This window comes from Rhagoletis pomonella, unplaced genomic scaffold, assembly GCF_013731165.1.
Source record: "Rhagoletis pomonella isolate Grant_MI unplaced genomic scaffold, Rhpom_1.0 Rhpom_scaffold_00004, whole genome shotgun sequence".
Lineage (NCBI taxonomy): Eukaryota > Metazoa > Arthropoda > Insecta > Diptera > Tephritidae > Rhagoletis > Rhagoletis pomonella.
This window is the reverse complement of record NW_023458558.1, coordinates 22,673,940-22,696,500: the sequence shown is the minus strand read 5'-3', so window position 1 is coordinate 22,696,500 and position 22,561 is coordinate 22,673,940. Positions and strand designations below refer to the sequence as shown.

At 34.8% G+C, this 22,561-nt stretch overlaps 1 protein-coding gene across 1 annotated transcript in view; it reads left to right on the top strand.

Moving 5' to 3' along the window:
* The window catches only part of LOC118738149 (basement membrane-specific heparan sulfate proteoglycan core protein), a 102,755-nt gene that overhangs the window by 16,040 nt on the left and 64,154 nt on the right, over positions 1 to 22,561 (top strand). The window contains exons 3-4 of the mRNA XM_036469072.1: positions 202 to 299; positions 19,365 to 19,594. Coding sequence (XP_036324965.1) covers positions 202 to 299; positions 19,365 to 19,594 — 328 coding nt within the window. The remainder of the gene's footprint in view (positions 1 to 201; positions 300 to 19,364; positions 19,595 to 22,561) is intronic.

Sequence of the window (22,561 nt, the reverse complement as noted above, 5' to 3'; positions counted from 1 at the left end):
AGAGATAGAGATAGAGATAGAGATAGAGATAGAGATAGAGATAGAGAGACCAAATAAGGAAAACAAGGAAATACGAAGGGGGGAGTATGGGTATAAAAAGAAAGTAGACTTAAGAAGATATTATTTTACATATAAATAATGCGTATGTGATGTAAATAATTATATTTGTGTTAAATACATTTATTTTTATTTTATTTGCAGATCCACCTGAAATATCCGTTGAGCGTCCCATCGTTTTCTCTGGTGAAGGGCACGAGGCTATGCTGGTGTGTATAGTTCACGGAGAAACGCAACCTGAGGTATAATTCACATAAAATTATTTGTATAATTCGTTTAGTATAAAAAGAAAAAACTGCATGAAATACCTATAATTATGTAACTATGTAAGTCCAATACACAACCCCCCATCAGATATCATTTTTTGTACATTACTGATGAATTATGCACTCCTTTGCCTACATACGTACATAAATATGTATGCAGTTGATTTCATATTGCTTATCGTTATTAGCTATTTGAGATCTTTTGTTTAATTTATTTTCATTGCCCTAACTACCTTCTTAAAGTGAGTATACGCTCAATGCGTGCCCCACAAAAACAATATTTTCCACAAATGAAATGAAATGTTGCAGTGTGAAAACTTCTGCCCAATACTCGTACTGCTACTTATAATGAAGGTGCAGCAAAAGAATTGCTTTGGGCGGTGACCAGAAATGTCAATTGGCGAAATTATATTAGTGCAACGTAGAGCCATCTAGCAACGTAAATATACAAACTTCACTGGGAATTTTCAAGCACCCGGCATCCACATACATATGTGCATACACATGCACACACAGGCAAGGTATTAGCCATGCGTCGCCGTAATTTTCCATTTTCACTTTATTAGCACATTTCTGTGAATCATTTGGGTTCGCGTTTTATTGGCCACCATGGTGCATGTGCATGTCATTGGACCCTGCTCTTAATGTGTGTATATATGTATGTACATAGGGGTGGTTCAAATACTTTTTCCAGCTAGCCCCGGAACTGAAGAATATTGAAAATAAGGATAACCGTATTTTTTGTATTTGAAAATCGGTTAATATTTAACCAGGGAAAGTACATTTTTTCTTAGAATTGCTATAAAAGCCTTACAAGATAAATGATTGCGTGTACTTTTTATGGCATGCAGTAGAGGTGGTAGAGCAGATCTGAAACATACTTTTAACATTAGCAGAATTTCAAATACGGAAAAATCTTTATAGCCTGGAGAATTTTTCTACAGCCATGGTCTGGAAGGCCTTGGTTTGGTGGCCCAGCCTAAGCAGACAATATAGTGCCAGCAAACTAAGCAGCATACAAAGGGCAGCAAGCGCAGTAGTAACAGATGCACTAAGATCCTGCCCTGAAAGAAGTGGATAAGAAATCGGCGGTCAGACTCAGAGAGTCAAGCCTTTAAAGGACTAGACACTTCGGACATGGGTTGATCTTGAATCAAATGCAATTAAGTAAGACGACAGATTATATGGTAGGCAATTTGGACTTCAGCTGTAACGTGCAAGTGCTGTCCCATCCCGAAGAGACTGGAAGATACCGACCGACGAGTGTCCGACCGAGAGGCGATCTCTCTATACACCGATGGAGTCTGCTATTGTCTTACCTTTCTACCACCTCTACTACATGAGATAAAAATTGCATGCAACCATTGTCTTTTGTAGCACCGTATGTATTCATTAATTGAATAAAAACTGAAAGTACCAAAAAGTCGATTTTCCTGTGCTTTTGGACCAATCTAATGTACGTACATATATATGTTTGTAAGGTGGTGCGAGCTGAGTTGGCTACAAAGTTTTTTGCTATTTTGATGTCATTACCATTACTCGCTCGCGAATGTTTTATTTGCTTGGCCATATTGGGAGTGGTAGTACCCCAGGGTAGTAGGGGAATTGTGCAGAGAACAACATTTCCGCATGCAATTTATACATTTGCGTTTGCGCCGTTATTCCTTTCATTGCATTGGCTTATTTCGCCCATTCGCTATCTTCTCATTTGAAGTTTCGTTTTTATGTTAATGGCATAAAATTCCACTGTCGGTGTCGTCCATTGCTTCGTGCATTTGCACACACATTACCTGAAATTGTTGTTGGTGTTGTTAGTATAAAACTAAATAAAAGAGTGGTTTCTCTTTTATTGTTATGTTATCGCTCTAAAAAAAAAAATATAGTTTTTAATGCAGGTAATTCTACATAGTTGAGAATATAAACTCTTTTCCAGTAGCTCCATTACCCCTGCTTGGAGGCTAGAAGTAATTCTAAAGCTTATTCAATTAACTGATACAACTTTTAAATAAAAAAATAGAACTTTTCCAAAATCGGTCGCCAAAAATAATCAAAAATGGTGTCATATGGGTATTTTTGTAATTCACCGCGCAAATTATGCAAATTATGATTTTGATACAATTTCTATGAATTCCCATTTTAAATTTTTTGTGCTGTACAAAAGGGGAAAAGAAACCAAATTATAAGTATACACGTAAGGACGAGGCCTTTTTAACAATTGCTTTCATTAAATAGGAATATTTTTAATTTATTCTGAAAACTAAAAAAAAAGAAGCAGGTTTTTGTAACAGTTAAGTTAAACAATTTTAAGCTGTATTAGAATGTCTTCATTTTTGGTATACGAAGAATTCATTGAGAGTGCTGTAAAATTATCCATAATGTTTGAGATGCCCTCAGAAAGAATTTTCCAACGTCAACGTTTTCAATTCGATATCAAAATGCCTACAGACGAGCAGCACTTTCATTACATGCTGGAAAATTTTTATTTTGTAAACTCTGCCAACGTTATACTAACTACACTCTAAAAAATGCATGTAAAACTACTACTGAAAAGTGTTTATTTTTCAACCAGAATCTGTTCAAGTATACGCACAAGATGTTCAAGATTTGATTTTGAACATGAGTTGTTTAAAATATACTCATGAAATGTTTAAAATTACAAACATTTTGAAAGTAAAAATATATTTTTTACAAATAATAAATACTGAGTGCCAGGGGCGCACGCAGGAATATATTTTTTGGGGGAAAGGGTTTATACTTCTAAATATATATCATCAGCAAATACCCAAATTCGCTCTTTAAAATACATTTATGAAAGTTTTATTTACAGTATGAAATAAATAAATAAACTTTTTAAGTATCATCAATTGCATTTTATTTACATAAAATTTACAAAGAACTCAGACTATTTAAAACCGGCTTCAAAAAAGGGGAGGTTATCAATTCTTCGGAGTATTTTTACTTCTTTTATTTATTCCACCGCATACCTTTGCACCGCGTGAACCGATTCCAATAATTATTTTTTCTACCGGAAAGATGGTACCTTAAGGGTCGTCTCGTAATTTGGTTTAGATCCGATCATTAAATTATGAAAAAATTAACGGTTAAAGATGCACTGAACTTTCAAAAGTAATACAAAATTTTACAAAATAATTTTAATATAAATAAATTAAATAATTTCACGAAATTTTTACACTTTTATATTCGTTTTCGTCGATTTCTGGTTTCTCATTTTTTAATACTTCGAATAACGAAAATTTAACTGAACTTGTATTTTTATCATGTAGCTCATTTTGGTGGAACGAATTCGAAGTTAGCAAATTAAATCTTCGAATGCTTATTAAGTACATATCAGTGGTAAACTTTTTTAGGCTGTAAAGTGTAAAAACCAACGGTAAGGGCCGGTTACTCAATGTCTGGTTAACACTAATCTCCGGTTAAACATAGTTATCGACGTTACCGACTCCCTGTTGTATGCATGGAGTCGAAAACGTCGATAACGATGTTCAACCGCAGATTAGTGTTAACCAGACATTGAGTAACCGGCCCTAAGTGAGTATACATTGCATATTTTTAAGACAATGTTTTCATTCGCAGTTAAACTTCAAAGAGCTCTCAAGAAAAAAGAAAAATTCTTACAAAATGACGCACAAGAAATGGAAAAGAAGATTTTTTCTATCAAAATTTCTTATATCATAATAAATTTTGCCCCAAAACCCATCCCTTGTGTGCGCTACGTGACAAATTTGATATGTAAAAGTAAACAGACAGTGTTTAATTTTGCACACATTAGGAGAGGAAACTGGTTACCTCTCTTTATATGCGTAGATTTAAACGAAAATTTTTTAGAGGAAATTTTAAACATTTTATGTGTAAACTGTGAAAATGTGAACAATAAATGTTTAAAACTCAAAAAACAAATTTGAAATTTGTTCTACGCCACACATATGATAAGTAAAAGTAAGAAAGCAGTGTTTAAATTTGCATTCATTAAGAGAGGAAACTGGTTACCTATCTTAATATGCGCAAATTTAAACAAATATTTTTTAGAGTGTACCTAACACGCATTCCAACGGACTAATTTCCTTCTTCTTGTTTGGCATTGTAACCGACCAAGCGAATTTGTTGGAGTCTCCACCTGGTCTTTTCACCGCAGAGGAGGTCTACTACTATCAGCTGGTACCAGATTGATTAATCTCAGAGTTGGAGAATTTGTTTCGGTCAATAGGTGCTACTAGGTACCCTCCATGTGAAATTTGTTGTCTCTGCAGCGGCATGACCAACTACTTAACGAAATGCAAACTAATTGTTATTTCAGGCTCACCGAAAAGCAAATACTTTCTCGGTGCCGGTACGTAAAGTGCTGAAAAAACGACAGTTTTCAGTAAATTTTTTCATTTGTATTAAAGCCTCTTCTTCTACCAAAAACCAAATTATCAACGAAGAAAATCGATGGATAGATAGAAAGTCAAATGAAATATGATCAGGAAATAATGTTACTCATACGCCCTGTAGGCATTTAAATTTCTCATCTGAAATTGGCCATATGTAGTTAGGTGTATACCCCTCGCTGTGGTTTCTGCTGCCCAAAAACTGCCCAAAAAGGTTGGAAAGCACCTTTTTCCAATTATGTAACTAGTTCCTTACTGGTGCCTTGTATTTAGTAGCATTATAACTTGACAAAACATAACTAAGGTTGTACGTGTACATGACGTATGTGAGTAGCATTATTTCCTGTTCATCTTTCTTTATATATGTAGATCTTATTTACTCTACAAAACGATGTTTCTTCCAACTTTACCAACAGCGTGGCGATAGTCCAAAAATTTTTAAATAATTAAAAATATTACACAGAACACTTTGATATTTCAAAGAGCAAGGCGATATGGTTTTTTATCCGTTAGGAAGTTATTTGACGCTACGCCTAAAAATCGTGCCACATTGGCTGGGCTATCTGGTTACAAGAGCGACTAAATGGGGTTTCCTATGAGTAATGGCTCTTTGGCACACTTCAAGTGCATTTTGCTTTCTGTGTGCTTACAAAAACCATCTGGCGTTTGTTGTAGTCCATCGAGTCTTGCCACAGCTACACTACAAATTGCTTTTCCTCCAATAGGTCAAATAAAAAGTAGAAAACTTTCATCTAAAATAGTTACAGATATGTATTCTCTAGTTTTCATATATTCGCCGCATATACTTACATACATACATATGTATATGGCTATTCCAATTTCAGTAAATTTAATTAAATTATATTTAGGCTGCGTTTCACCAGAATCATTTAAGTGAAAATTACATTAATTTTCGAATTTTTAGTTTCACCAATCAATTTTAATTTGTTTTTTAATTTTGATTTAATTGACCTATGCTCTGCACTTAAATAAACATTAAATCATAACCACACTCAGACATGTTACACGTTTAGTCAGCTGTTCAATATATCTACACACACCACAGTTTTGTTTAACAGCTGTTTACTTGTATACCAGCTCTGCTTTTGCAACCACTTTTAGCACGGTGCAGCCATATTTTTTTACTCACTTAAATAAAGAGTTAATTGAATTTGAAAATAGTTTTAATAAGGGTCAAACAAAAAATTAAACTAAATTTAATTTCAATATTCAATGCATAATGAAAATTTAGTTATAGTTATAGTTATAGCCGTCTCCGATTCGCCACTTCGCTGCTTGCTATGTTTGAGTTCAGATCGCTTAAGGACAAATGTTGTATATGAACGCAACAACAAAGTTAGCTAGCAAGAATGGACAATAGTGAGTTTGGTCGTACCTCATTGAGTTCGTTCGCTTCGCCACTCGCTAACTGTAGGCGAATCGATGACGGCTAATATTTCATTGTTACAAATACTACAATATGCTTAAACAAACTATAATATATCGAAATTTGGAAAGTGCGGAATATATGGGCAGTTCTCAATTAGTTCGAATTGTTGCATGTAGTTCTCACCAGCGGTTCATCTGTGTTATTTCTTTAGATATAGTTATGTAGGTGGTTAAGAGCATGGATCTGATCACCCAGGAGTCCGGATTACTTTGATGTAAAACTCTCCCCGAGTATGTTCGGTATCAGTATTCCTCATTAACTTGCTCACGTCTTTGAACTCTTTAGTATTGCCTTCTGAATGCCAAACGGGTTCTTTTGCCTGAAGCATTTGTTGTTTTTTTTTTGACTTCCCGTATACGTCTGCTATAAGCGGTATGTATTTATTTCGAAAATTGAGACACAGATTACAAACGAAGAACAGACACTGGAAGAGCAAGCGTTGAAAGTTCGATTTGAAAATCCCTCATCCATTGTTCGATTCATTATTTTATACCTTTTTCTAGTACTCATAATCTCAAATGTAAAATTCATTCCCTGGACGATGAAAATGAAATTCGAGATATTATAAATAATAAAATAGGTATACAATTTGTTAGATGGCGTCGGAAAATCACTTGTCATTTCTTTAGTATAAGTGGTTACTAATTTTTTTTATTTTTTAAATTAGTATGTTAAAGATTTACGTACGAAACATTAAAGTTTTCCTTTTTGTACGAAATTTTGCGAAAAAATTTTAATTTTTCGAGAAGTACTTTTTTTACCAAAAATTTAATAATTTCTGCTAAAACCATATAGTTTTCCGCTTAATTTAAACCAAAATGATTAAGATATCTGCGCCCGTTCGGGGGATATGACAGATCAAAGAAAATTCGCGATTTGTTGCAAAGAGGATTTTTGCAAAATAAATTATAGGCAAACAAATATTACCTGTACCTCTATCAAAGTACCTAACTAGCTTGGTTATCCGAAAGAAACTTTTTTTAAGTGGCCCACTTGACGTATTTTGATGTAATTTGAATTTAAAATTTTTATTTTTTAAATTTTCTTATCAGTCATATCAGTAAACAATTAATGTCTCGGGCCCTATATCGAGACAACCTTTAAAAATGTTTAAGTTAAATCGTTGATATACACTCTATCACATATATTTTTTTTAAAAACCTGCAAACATGTTTTTTTAGCAACTTTCTAAATTGTTCATTAACAAACGTATGCAAAAGTGGACTTAAAAAATATAAAAAATCTTTTATAAATCTCTGATTCTTTGTCAATATAAAATTACAAATTGATTTTTTTTATACAACCAATATTTATCGAGATATGATATGATAAACAATGGCTTACGGCTAGACATTTAAAATTTTGTTTGTTTTATAACTTTTGCAAATTTTATTTTTTTTTTACAATGCTCGCGTTTTGCCATATCTTGGTATTTCTACATTATACTCGGTTCATATAAAAAAAAGCATTTTTTTTTTATCAATGATACTCGCACACTCTTTAACTTGTGCCCAACGTTCAAAGTGTTCTCATTTCGCCAAATTAATGTACGAAACCAAATCTCATTGAGACACTTGATAGCAGCAGCACCCAAATATATGAAGTACTTGTGTCATAACTTGTTGAAAAATCAACAACAAAACAACGATAACGATGTGCCTATCAAAGAGACCATAACCAGCAGCATCTCATATGCATTGACGAGAGATTGACAGAACAATTTGAGGTTTGCATTTGCCTCCTACACGCCTTTCTCAATTTCTGCTTGCGTTCTGCAATTATCTTTTAAGCATAGGTGCCAGGTAAATTACTTAGCAAATTAATTTTCAAATTAGAGCAGCGGTGAATAAGCAAAACGATTAAAACGACGCCGCAAGCACATCCCCACTCACCACGCACACACAGATGGGGGTACCCAAAGAGGGATATGGGGATATGTTCGTGGCTGATATCCTCCTAAAATTTGTGGAAAGCATACAGACAAATTAAAATTAAAAATTCGTTGGCGCTTTAGTAAAATCATCAAATATTTTAAAAGCTTTCTTGGTTCAGGTAAAATTTTAGGTACCTACTCTTTTGATATTATCTCCCAAATATGCATCTTGCAAAAGCAAATTTAAAACTTTCAATGAGCCTCCTGAAAAATTAAATTGTTTAAATTGTGATAGTATTTTAATAAATGTATGATATGTATTAAATTTTTTAGCTTCGGGGTTTTTGGTTAGTTCCATGACTTAAACTTGTATGAATTTGCAAAAAAATTATAATTTAGAATCTTTAGCACATTTATAACTGTGACTATAAAAAGAAGTATAATAAATTGATTTATTTGCTAAAATACGATGCAAAATTTCGGAGTATTATTTTTTTTTTTAATAATTGAATACTATTTTGATAATTTTTATTTTGGATTAACAAATACCCGGTGTGCTTCATTGTACCTTAAAAGTATTTTTGTGTTGTTTCATACCCGTATTGTAATATTTCATTTATTTTATCAATTAATTAAATAAAATTTGTCAAACATGTGGCAATGTCCTCAAAAATATTTTAAGCCGCAAGCCCTATTTAAACCTCACATTTATATCTCAAACCGATTAATACATTTAATATTTCTTGGGTGATTAATTATGGTTTCTAAAATAAGTTTGACAATCTTCACACCTTCAAATTTATCTGAAAAGTTCTAAACTTTGGCAGACTTTCATTAACATCCATTTGTATATTTTAAGCAGAGTTATTTCAAGAAGTCTTCACAAGCGCTTTTTTACTTACAATAGGCAAATCCAACGAAGGTTGTAAAAAAGCAAATATCTGAAGTGCGTGTCGAGTTTTCAAATTTTCTGATTCAAAATTCCCCTACAAAATCGTCTGTGTGCGCCACTGTATGTATGCATGCGTGTACCACTCCACGCTAGGCTCCAATGAGAGCAGGCAGAAACACTTCCATCTAACACCCAACATGCTGCAGAAGTAGGTACATAAACACTGTCACTTGCATGTGCATACAACTTACTTGCACACATAATTGCATACATATCGAAAATTTTTATGTACATTAGGGTGGTCCAAAATGTGTCCATGTGTAAAAGTAAAGTTTGAATTTTTATTTTGAAACCAAAAAATATTTAGAGGTCGCTCAAAGCCCTCAAAGTTTTCCATGAATTTTTTATGGGAAACAAACACTTTTCGTAGAAATGGTATAGAATTCTTGAAAAGCGATATTTTGCGATCGGAAAACCCTAGTTCTCTTCGGGAGATTCCCCGTAAGAATACCCAATTATTTATTTAACAATTTTCCATACTAACTGTACAAAACCCACAGAAAATGCCAGAAAATACATTTGGGAAGATATATACAATAGAACGAACTAGAGTTTTCCGATAAAAAATTTTGATTTTCAAGAATTCTATACCATTTCTACGAAAAGTTGTCTTTTTTCATATAAAATACATGGCAAACTTTAAGCACTTTGAGAGACCTCTAAATAGTTTTTGATTTCAAATCAGAACAATTTGAGGGGGTGAGAGCATTGAAATTCCGATTATACTTATTTTGGACCACCCTAATGTATGTACTTACACTCATGCTTTCATACTGATTTGTTCGTCTGGCAAAAGCAGACCTATTTTAATATTTTAATGAATTGATGGATTTGCACGTAAATCAACTTGAAATCATTCGAAGTGCTATTCAAAATGAAAATTGTATGAACACTCTTAACTGTGTTTTGAGCTGAACAGATAGCGAGTTAAATGTTAGCTGGCTGACTACATACATACAAACATATGCATATGTGTTATGTATGCACGTGGCTCGTTGGTGGATTGTTTGGTTGGTTGGTTGGTTGGTTGGGCGTTGGGCTGGCTTTCTGGTTGGTTGGTTGATTGATTGACTGACAGACCTGCCTGATGGCAGATTTACTGATTGGTTTGGTGTGAAGTTTTTGCAAATATATGTTGTAGCGGGTAGAGGGCGTCGGAAAAGGTGTTAGATATTATTTTGTGCGGCTCGAAGCGCACAAGCACCTCTTACTAAATACTTATGTATGTAAATATGTTGTTGACGAGAATAATGAATGAATTCATATGAATTGCGGTAAACACTCATTCTTACTTATACATATAAGTGTATGCATAGGTGAATATTGTCCTATACTCTTATGAATATCATCATTCATATATGTATTTAAGTACATACATAGGTGAATATTGAAATTCATTTAGTTGCATCAAGCGAGTTGATCAAGCGAATCACTAGTCGAATGACGAATGCACTTGAAAGTGTCGTTTGCTCATGCAATTGTATAGAGTTTATATATAAGTATTCACATATTTAGCTATAACGAACATGATTGACAGGCAAAAATAATAACAACTTAGCTTAACAAGAAACAAATGTCGGCAATATGAGAAAGTGTTATTAAATACGAGTACTGTAGCAATTAATTGCAATTATTTACATAGACAGTAATTAAATTGTAGCAACCTTACACACTCAGACACTTACAAATGAACAGAGTGATTCCAAAATATCATCGATTTTATTTTAAAAATAAAAGCGTACAACATTTGTCGCAATTTTTCTTTTTTCAAAATATCGGCGTCCTCGTTGTTTCACTTAATCTGGCTCACAGCTTCGTGAGTACATTGATTGTTTCGTGTGTTTTCAATTTAACCTTTTAACTAGGCGGCAAGCCCCTACCAAAACCTCAAAAATATTCTTAGCATTCAAATTAAAACATTCTTGGCACTCTTTCCTTTGCTATCCATATTGTAATATTTCATATAACTTGTGTATAAGTTAACTAAATTCGACACATCAAGCAGGTGGCAACCCTCTTAAAAATATTTTCAAACTAACACCTTCTCAAACCCCTTTCGTTTGGCACCCAAACAGTGTGGATACATACTTCTCTTACCTAATTCCCTTTATTCAAATTTAATTCGATTTTTTAAACAGGTGGCAACCCTCATATATTAAGTTTATAAAAAAAAAACCTTTTAAAACCCATTTCGATTGAACCCATACAGGAATAGTTGATTTATTATTTAAAATAACTTTAATTAAATTCTTTTAAATATGGCAACCCTTTTCGAAAAAGTTAAACCTCAATGCATCTAAAGAACAAGCCCTTTAATTCGACATCTCATTTTTGAAAATCGAACGAGCGGTGCAGATCTGATGACCTGGACAAAAAATCCATTCGCGTATTATATATCTATATATATATAGATTACTTCAGAATAATGCAACGCCAGAACCAAAGAAACTGTACTTATAAGGATTATATTGGCACCATATTCACTTGTGTCTTCGGCTTTGATATGGATATTAAGTGTCCTGGTCGATGGGCTCAGGTTTGTGGCAGCCCTAGTGTAAATGCTCTGAAATAGAACTCCTTAAAGTCTCATAAATGACTCCAAATGGTTACTGGGTTTATAGCGCCAATCAAGAGCAAGATTTAAAATCCACTTTTTTCTAACATTGTACTAAATTAGTTAACTTTGATTAGGGGAATTCTAGACCGAGAAAAGAGTCAGCTAAGTAAATTTCTCTCAACACGAAATTTCGTCAACTCAAACTATGTAACTATAACCAAATAATGCGTTGACAAAAACATATTTAGTTCGCGAAAATAAACTCTTTTCTCAGTGTATTAGTAAATCACAGTTTTTCGGTTACAGCCGTGCTATTTTGCTTATATTTAGTTATATGGACATATGTGCATACTTTTGTGCAGTTCTTCGCAGCTGCATTTCAGGTTTTGAATTCCAGTTAACACCCTGGAGGAGACGACAAATGATTTAGCACCGCAATAGTATGTAAATATATTTATACTCAATAATACATACTTACATATATGTAACGGTGGATGTCTGCTTTTACGCGGGTGTTGCTGATCGAACTTAAATGAAGTACGTGCCCAATGGAAAGTTGAATGATTGCAGGTGTACATATGTACATACCTACATACGTGTTCTACAACTACAACAACAATATCCACGCTACACAAGCCAAATGCTGGTGTACATTCGGAGCAGGCATGTGAACTAAATTGTACAGAACTGTATCCCCAAACACTTAGCCAACTTTGAACGAATCCCTGGTGTCGTTGCAGCTTTTTTTTATCTCGTTGTTACTCCTTCTGCTTCCTTTTCTTCTACTCATACACTTCAGACGTGACGCTTAGTTCACTTTTCGCTACTCAGCAACTCATTTCCAATTTGTTGTCACAACTTTATGAGAAAGCTCGTTTTTTTTTTTTTATGGTACATATGTTCTATAACGCTTTCATTTTGCTTGCAATGATGCCGACATGCTCTAAACAACAAATACACACGCGCATTTAACCTTCCTTCACACGGGTGATTTATTGTGACACAAATACATACCGCGGTCTCCCAGACCGGGTTTCTTTTCAGCAATTCTCTAGGTTGCGTCTTTGAAGTTATTGAAAATATCTGTATGCAATTAGTTTAAGTAGACAATATTCAACTTATTTTGTTAAAAAGAGGAAAAATATTTATTTATTCCAAACAAGAATAGTAATTCTTATGTTAGTCCTTTAACATGATATATGTATTCAAAATTGGTCTCTTAGAAAAGCTCTGAAAAAAATATTAAGTCAATGAAAAAAAAATCTTTTATTTCTTTTGTTTCATTTTATTTACACTTCAAACAAATAAATGAACATAAATTCAACTGTTTCAGTCAGACTCACTGAATTTTTCTACTACTTGCTTACGTACTAAAATAATTGCACAAACACACACCCCGGTCCGACAGACCGTTCAAAGCATACAGCGCCGAATATCCACTTAGCCAGGTCGCACTTGTTACACAAAATTTTGCGTAATAGCAAATCATTAAGCTACTGAAAGAATAAGACAGCTTCCGTTATTTATTTTCGAGCAATAAACATATTCATGATCACTCGGTCTCACAGACCGTACCAGGTGTGTGAAGAAAGGTTAAGGGCACACACATTTATATGTATATTAGGACGGGTCACCAGAATGATTTTAAGTGTAATTCTAAGCAAATTTCCCGAAGAAACACATGGGCCTAAAACCTATTTGGAGTTTGCCAAATTGTGAAAATAGATTTTTTAGCATTTCGCTGTAGTGTCACAAAGAAGTGCTTAAATTTTGTATAAAAAAATGCGTTAAGGGGTTTTTTGGTATGAGGAATCCATTTCTACACTTATTTTTTTATTCTTTTTAACTTTCACTTTCGAAACAGTGAACAGTTTCACATTTTCTTCGAAACCTATTTTCGCAGTTTGGCAAACTCCAAATTGATTTTTGGTCCATGCTTTCTTCTGTAAATATGCTTAGAATTACACTTAGAATCCTCCTAAGCTATACGCGCATAGTAAAAAATATTGCCCTCCCTAATGTATGTATGTATCTACAAATATATTTATGTTCTTATGTAAGCAAGTCGACAAAATTTTTCTGGAGTCACTCCCAACAATAACATTCTACCTAAAACACAATTTTGTTGTTGTAATTTCTTGTGTAAAAGTGAGTGTACTATTTATTATTTATGCATGTATGTACATATGTATATATGTTTGTTTATAAGAATGTATGTACGTGTAAATACTGTACATACAATCTGCTTCAACTTCCTTCTTTCATTTTTACGTTTCTTACTTTTTGCTGATTAGTGCTGATTGGTATTTTTCGCTTTGCTGCTCATCAATACTAATTTCTCTGTCATAGTAGTAGTCATGCCTTTTCTTTCTTCATTCGCATTCTTTCAACTTTTTTCGTTCTTTAGGATACCGCTGATGTTGCTTAGAGTTTTAGCTTGTTTTAGCTCCTTTGTTGTTGCAGTGCTTACGCTTTCAGACACCATCATTTGTATAGAAAGTTTTCCGAGCAAATCGCACGTATCACTTGCAAAGTACTTTAACACGCACTCGAACACACACACACACACACACACACAAATGCACTGCAAGTTTGCCTAGAAGTTCGCGCTGAATGTTATCATTGCTATTTAGTGACAGCAATCTTCAGCCGCTAGTCGCCACTCGCCATCTGTCATTTCATGTTGTCGGAAATGAAGACATTTCGTTTGCCGTAGACGTTTATGGGCAGATCATGCTGAGTTACATGTATGTACATACATATGTATGTATGTGCGAGTAGGATCAGCTACGTCATTGTGGTATGTGCGTAATGAAAAGCATTTCTCTGCAGCTAAAATCGCGCACCTACACATACACTCACATAAACATGCGCGGCATATCATTGCCTTCTCATCTAAAGAAACTTAACGGAAAATGCAAAGATTTCTGCGAAATGTGAAAAATTAAACAAGTGTGAATGATTGATTAGAAGTGGCAGAAATTGATGAATTCGAATGTATAAAAAAAAAAAATTTAGCACGCAACAACAATTATACACATACATACATACATATACAAACACATAATAAGCCTGTAGTTTATATATTGGGGATGCATGTCATGCCGAAGTGCGTGATATCTTCGAATTTGCGCTGGCAGGGGGGTTGGGGGTCGGGAAATCAATCTTGCGAACAAAGTTTAAGTGTCAGGTAATGGTTAAATGATTTTCTGTTGAAGTTTCTAAATCGTGGAAACTCTCAATCAGTGCACTAAGGAGCGTAATTTAGTGACAGAGGATTGAGTTGGGTAGAATATGAAAAGATTTCATTGATTTGGGTATTACTTTGTTGAAGGTGTTTGTAAACATATTTTATTTTCCACCTTAACTCACTTGGGATCAAGCGGACATTAACTTTGTTAAAATAGTTAAGAAGAAGAACACGATAACTATTTTAAAATGTCGTTGAGGTTAGCTAAAATTTTAAGAATTTAATGAGCTAGACCTGCCAGCAGGTTCTTGAGCGATGCGGACTATATTAACGGTTGGAATTCAGCGAGATAATCGACCCTTATTTGTTGACCAAACATGTCCATCTTTACTGAGTTGGCAGAACGCGAAGTTTGAGCAGAATTAGATTGTGGTTCAGTTTCCGTTACAGAACCTGAGTCCGCTTCTTCAACTTTTTCAGTAATATAGCTACTCTTATCTTCGCCTCGAAAGTTGTCAAGAAGCTGGTTGTCCTCATCCTCAGAAGCTGAGTCTCCCAGAGAGAGATTAACTTGTTCATTTAAGTTTGCCAAAATGTCGTCTCTGTTTAAGCTATTAGAACGTGAAATGTCGATATCTGAAAAAAAACACCATAACTAATATGAAATGTACGAAAATCTACACTTAGAGAAAAAACGCGTTGTGGTATTAAGAACAATTTTATGAATGCACTAAGGGTAATAACGCATAGTAAGAATACAATTTTTTTATTTGATTATCGTTTCACAATATTCGTGTTTAAAAATAATACTTTTACACAACGCGCGCGTGTTTGTTCAAACTCAACATTTGAAAACACGTTCGCATGTCTGGCTGTAGCTGAGTGCGCAAAGTTGCTTGCCACAATTTGTTAATTGCTAGAGGGTCAGGATCGAACCCCGTTATAGGCAGCATGTTTTAATCTTAATTATGAAAAAGCATCCGTGAAATGAAAAACGTTTCATTTTATTATGGGCGTATTTGAATTGAATATTTCCATACTAAATACTAAATTTGTATACAAAAATTTATTACGAGTTGGGTTGGTGCTCTTTTATATGCGATTTGTTTTTACCACCAACCCAACTCGTAATAAATGCTAGCATACAAATTTTAGTATTTAGTATGGAAATATTCAATTCAAATACGCCCACATTAAAATTAAGCCTTTGGCGTTCCACTGATGCATTTTTATAATTAAGATAAACAAAAAAAAGTCTATTTCCATGCTGCCTACAATGGGATTGGAACACTGACCCTCTGGAAATTAACAAATTGTGGCAAGCACCTTCGCGCACTCAGCTACAGCCAGACATGTGTTTTCAAATTTTGAGTTTGAATCAACACGCGTGCGTGGTATGAAAGTATTATTTTTAAATACGCATATTTTAAAACGATAACCAAATAAAATTACTAATTTTTACTATGCGTTATTTCCCTCAGTGAGTTCATAACATTTTTCTTAATATTGCAAGGCGTTTTTTCTCTTTTCTTCTTCTTCTTTTTTGGCGCTGTAACCGCCTAAGCGATTTTGGCCGAGTTCAGCAAAGCACGCCAGTCGTTTCTCCTCTGTGCCAACTGTCGCCAATTGAAAACGCCCAGTCTTTTCTCACAGTGCACAAAAAATCATTATTCGCCTTCATTTACCATTCACAACTTTTTTCGCTGGTAGCTTTTGTAGAAGAAGAGGCTTTAATTTCATTTCATTTCATTTATTATCAAAATGGTGATATTAGTAAAGTAAGAATTGCCTTCTTTTTTAGTACAACAAATATAGGTACAAAATACAATAAAGGCTTTAATAGATATAAAAAAAAAATGTACATTTTTTTTAATTTGCTCCCATTTAAAAGGCTGTTTGCAGCTCTCATCCATATAAATGACGCACAAGACATGAAAGAGTAATTTTTTTCTATAAATGTTTTTGAAATCAATATGCAGTTCTCATTGTATGTATTTATTACTTTCCAAAAATCAGTCAACTTTTCTTTTTATTATACCCGTAAATAAACGAGAAAAGCTAAAAATACTCCCCATCACTACAAATAGCACTACATAAACACATATACGTATTTATGCACTCAGAATATTTTCGCTACTAAATTTAGCCTGCATATGTCTGCACTTATTTACGATAAATATTTTATGTATTTTATATGTAAATATTTATTAACTAAAGCAATATTCGCTTTTTTTATTTTTTCTCTACTTTCATGAAACCAACACTTCATAAATCAATCAAACTGACAACAACTATTGCGGCTGGCTGCTACTGCCAACAACAACAACAACGACAATCCATTGGACCAAATATAACTAACTTGGAAAAAAATAAAAATGTAATAAAAATATTTTTTGAAATTTACACGATTCTCGCGTTTTCATTACGCCGCGGCCGTTTATCAAAATGTCAACACTACTCCGTGCTGGGATGTGTTTGTGCGACTAAACAAAAATCACAACCATGGCAATGCAACGACTTCAAACGCCAACATGTCAACTATGCGCCCAAATGTAAACAATTTTTTGCATAAAATAATTTTGTCAAACTCAACGAATTTTACTGTAAACAATAAAAAAAAAAACGCCAACATCACTGTTGGTTGCACTGAATGACATACTGACTAACTGTTTTCATGTTGCATGTGTAACTGGGCGACACGGCCCGGCCCGCCCGTTGTTTTCTGACTGGCCACTTTTTTGGCCATCTGGCTGCTGTGCTGGCCGACAACATATGGCGCATCCTGTGTATGTAAATCTCGCCGCTACTGTGTGTCACATTTGACTTTGCTGCTTGTTGTTTTTTGATGTTGACACACCGGTACGCGCACAATGTCAACTATAACAACAACGCAAAAAATATATATTTAATAAAAAATACGACGAAACAATGACGTTGGGTGACGCCAAATATGCGCACAATGTTTACACGCACACACACCAACACACACACACACGTTTGCCCACCTGTGCTACTCAACCCAAAATGACAACAATTTTAATGGAATTTAACCCCTCGGGCCCACACTTGACGGCCTGACGTGACGTCTTCAACGAATGTGTGCCGGCTGCTGCACCTTACACGCTTTTGGAACCTTGAAACCAAAACAACAACAACAACAACAATGCTAACACAAAACACAAACCTACAATCGCACTTGCGTACACTTGGAAATATGCTCACGTACTCATACGCTGCCGCCACTTTGTCCTTATATTTGTCGGTACTCGACAAAAATTTAATACTTTTCCACTCATGCGCCTACTGTTTTTGATTTTGTCTTTTTATTTTTTGTTCTGAATGTCCGCTTTTCTGTTTTTTTTTTATTTTCTCCTCTTTTGTTTTGTATTTTTTTCTCGGCGCTTATCTGTTTCGTATGCCCTGCCGCCATACGCTTCCGCCTGTTGCCCAATTTATTTGTCCCACATTTTGCGCACCTGCTGTTTTCATAAAAACCCGCCGCAACTTATGGCACAATGCTATCTACCCGTTGTTTGTTTGCCCGCCTGCTGTTGTATGTGTGGTTGTCGGTTCCTTTCTACCTCTATCCTGCCGCTCATCCCCTTCTATCTACCCATTCACATCCGCTCACTCATCCGTTCAACTTTATATGTGTGCGCGTGCTTATTCCTTCCGGTTGCGTTCCATTTGCGCTCGCCACGCGATTCACACTCTGACATTCCTGTTGACGTTCACATGATGGCCGCGTACGTGATGCGCCTTAACGTGATGTGCTTACCTGTGCTTTTGCCGCGCCTTCCGCACTTTCCTCGCACCATACTCGTTTCGTTGTCTCAATGCGCGCCGTTAACTGCTCGCTGTTCACTTTGCCTGTTTGCTGATATCCGCCCACATTTTGACACTTTTCATATGTCGACGGACACTCACGACGCAATGTCTTTTCGCCTCCATGCTTGCGGTTGCTTGCTGATCGCCATGCCTTCCGGCTCTCATATTTTGTTTATCTTTTATACTATCTCTTCACTTTTGGCGGCGCACTCTGTACAAATTTATGTACATTGGGGAAATCGCAATAATTTGATTACTCTCACTTCCTGTACGAAAACAAAACAAACAAAAAACTCTGTGTGCGCGCACACTAACAACACGTCACCGGGTGCCGCGTGTCACGTACCGCGTTGCGCTTACTGCCTGCCACTCATAACTGTCACTTAATCCTTCACGTCTGTTTATTATTTCTTCGGATGTCTTTATTTACTTAACATCTTTACTCTCTGACACTCACATGCGTATTCACACACACATATATATATACACATTTTGCCTCACACCATGGCTTAAATGACGTTTCGTTTACGCTTTTGTCTCTTAATTGTTGATTTTGCTTAACCCCCCTATTCATCAAACGGGGCGTTGCCTCCACCTCTCACGCCCGCCATTAAAATATCATTTTCATTCCATTTAACACTCATTTAATCAAAATATTCTCCAACCCTCACATTTGTTACGAAAACACGCTCACATTTCCGCATGCCGCATGTCACTTGCCATATGAAACACATCTCATGCAACAAAATTGACCCCTGCTCCCTTCGCGCCACGAATAATGTTGTTGGCCCACACGCCCACAGGTCATTTGGTTCAAAGACACCATGCAGCTGGACACCACCGAACGTCACATTATGGAGAATCGTGGCTCACGTCACACGCTGATTATACGGAAAGTGCATCCCCAGGACTTTGGTAATTACTCTTGTGTGGCTGAGAACCAACTTGGGAAAGCACGAAAAACTTTGCAATTGAGCGGGAAACCAAACGTAGCCGTATTCAACTCGCCACCAATTAGTCAGTACAAGGACAGGTAAGTGGAGCGTAAAACATTTTAATAAGTTACATACATATGTACATTAGCCCGTACCAGAAAAAAGTCTCCGTATACGCCTGATTTGGAAGTATTTTTGCAAGGCATTTCCGATTCCTTTTTAGCCAACACCTTTTCTATAAATTTTTCGTCATATCTTCGGCAAAAAAAAATAAAATAAAAATGATTGCCGAACATAAATGACTCCGAAAAAGATAAAAAGGCGACACTAAAATCTGCCAAAACAATAGTAACTTTTTGTTTCGAAATTGCATTGCAAAAATAATTTAGACTATGGGGTGTACAGCGAACGGTTTTTAATTGCTTGCAAGGTGGACGGACATGAAATAAATTGAAATTAGGTTGAGTCAAACTCAACGTTTGAAACGTCGGAACCAGTAGTCACAGGTTGAAATTTACGGAGCTTGCATGCACTTGTTTTTTCGAAGAAAAAGAAAAACACGTATTAATGAAAATCCAATTCGTCTGATGGATTCTACCTCATGTCGATGAGGTGATTAGAAATAAGTGAAAAATTAAAAAAAAACTCAGTTCTTCAATAGCATGCACCCGTTTTCCCAGAAATACGAAAATCTCAAACTATGAATTTATAAAAAAAAAAGTTATATGAACAAATCTATATCCCAATATCCCAGTCCTTTCTCTTCAGCAGTCTAGAAAGAGAAGTCTGATGAGGAGATGTGGTGATCTCCGAAATAGCTGCTATAACTTCTACCGCTTAGACTTTGTTGCTTTTTCCATTTTTCCTAATAAAATAATCGTCGTACAAAGCTCAATAAAAATATTAAATTCAACTTACTTCATCAGTTAATTGAAATATTTATAAGAATGGCAGTCTAAAGACTTAAGTTTGAAAATACTTTTAAAGTTGAAAAGTCAACTTGTTTTACTTATACAAAAGATACATAAATGATATATCGAAATATTAGTGTCAAACGAAAGAGTTTCAAGAAAGATATAGGCTGATAATATTTTCAATTATAGTTGCCATCAATTTTGTTTTTTTTTAAGGTTATCACATCTGCAATGTTATTTCGAATTTCCAAAATGAGAAGGCAAATTAAAGAACTGGGATTCTACATAGCCGAGCACAGGTTTTATTTTTTGAAGTTACAGGGAGATTTGAAATTTGATGAAATGAAAACCGACACCATGCGAGACCTCTCGTCACTGAGAAATGGTTTAGACTAATTATTACGAATATTATTAGAGGTTTTTGGATAGGGTTTCAAAAACTAATTAATTAAATGTTGGCGTTTTGACGCCATGCGGGTTCACTAATATAAGTTTATCTCATTATGTCTAACTGAACATGAGGATGTTTGGGGGTAGACCGCCTCTGCTCACCATGTAGCTAGCGGTAGATTTCGGAAAGATGAAAAAGAACTATATTTAATACTTGCGAACTAAGACTTCTAACTTGTTTTTCTAAGGTTTTTTTTTTCATTTTTCACCTCTTTCTTCTCACTTCATCGACATAAGGTAGAATCTACCTAAAATGAGGTCGGCCGCATTTATGAGATAAAATACGAATGAACATAAAACTAAAAAGTATTTAAAAAAATAACCCAAGATCAATTATTTTACGTACAAAAATCAGGTTGGGAAATGTAATGTAAAGTAATCGAAAAAATAATCAGTAAAACAGAGGGTTTCACAATCGAAAATAGTTTTATTTTTTTCATACGGCGATGTCTTAAGAAAGGTGGGTCATTAAATTTAACATTACCCTTAGCATCGGGGAAAGTTTGTGTGCATTTTTTGGGACTTTTTTGATACATAAGAATGCTGATTACATATTAAACAGTACTAGAATATCATAAGAAATACATTACATTATTTATCACGCATATAATGCGTTACTACTTTTCCCACTGGGGATAGAAAACGGATAAACAAAACATGGCACTTAAGTTTTATTTTGCTGTTCCGATAAACAATTAATCTTAATGACTGGAATATTACTAATTCCAGCAATCGGTTTCATTGCCAAAAACATCAACTTGCTGCCGTAAAAATCATTTTATTACATCAACACAATCAGTGTTCTTTATTGTATGGTAATACTAGTATTAGACGTACTAGATTAGTTTTATTCTTGCACAGACATTTTTGGCCTCAGTCTCATATGAATTTCGATGATAATTAGTGAGCAGGCAAACTGAATATCAAATATTCCTTTATATTTATGCATAAAGTTTTCTCTCGTTAAACCGAAAAGTAAAAATTGCATAGCGGAAATAAAAGCAGTAAACATATGCTAATTAATGGTTAAGTGTCTACACGCAATATAAAACGATAAACATTCCTGCAAAATATATACTATTAATACTTGTAATTAAAAGTTACTCATACGCCACCGCGTAACCAAACCCCAACCACTCAAGTGCGCACATAAAAAAAAAACTATGCATGTATACATACATGCATATATAGTATGAATGTATGTATGTATGGTTGCAGAAGTTTACTCATTAATTTAGGCGCTAGTTTTTCAAAGCATAAAGAGTACACACATATGTACCCACCAAGTAAACTGAGAAGCGACAAGTTTTTGGAATGCTAGTAACGCAAACAAAGTCGATTTAGCTAGTCGCGCCATTTTTGCTCACTGAGTAAGACCAACAGCCGATACATTTATGTTTTGTGTGTGTATACACGGTTCCAATGTGCGAGAGTATGAGCTGCATAGTTTACTTTGTGTAATCGACTGAAAATCACAATTTTATCAACTTGTCGCATTACCCGCTGAAACTTGTGTTACTAATTTAAGGCCATGGATGCCAGCAAGCCGCGTAAGCCAAGAGGCATTTACAACTTACACAAACTATTGAAAGCATAAAAAATGTATATTCAGTGTGTTGGCATGTAAGCAATAAAACTCGTTATTGATGTACGAATCTATCTATCTATATATATAAAATTCAAATTATGTATGTACCTATA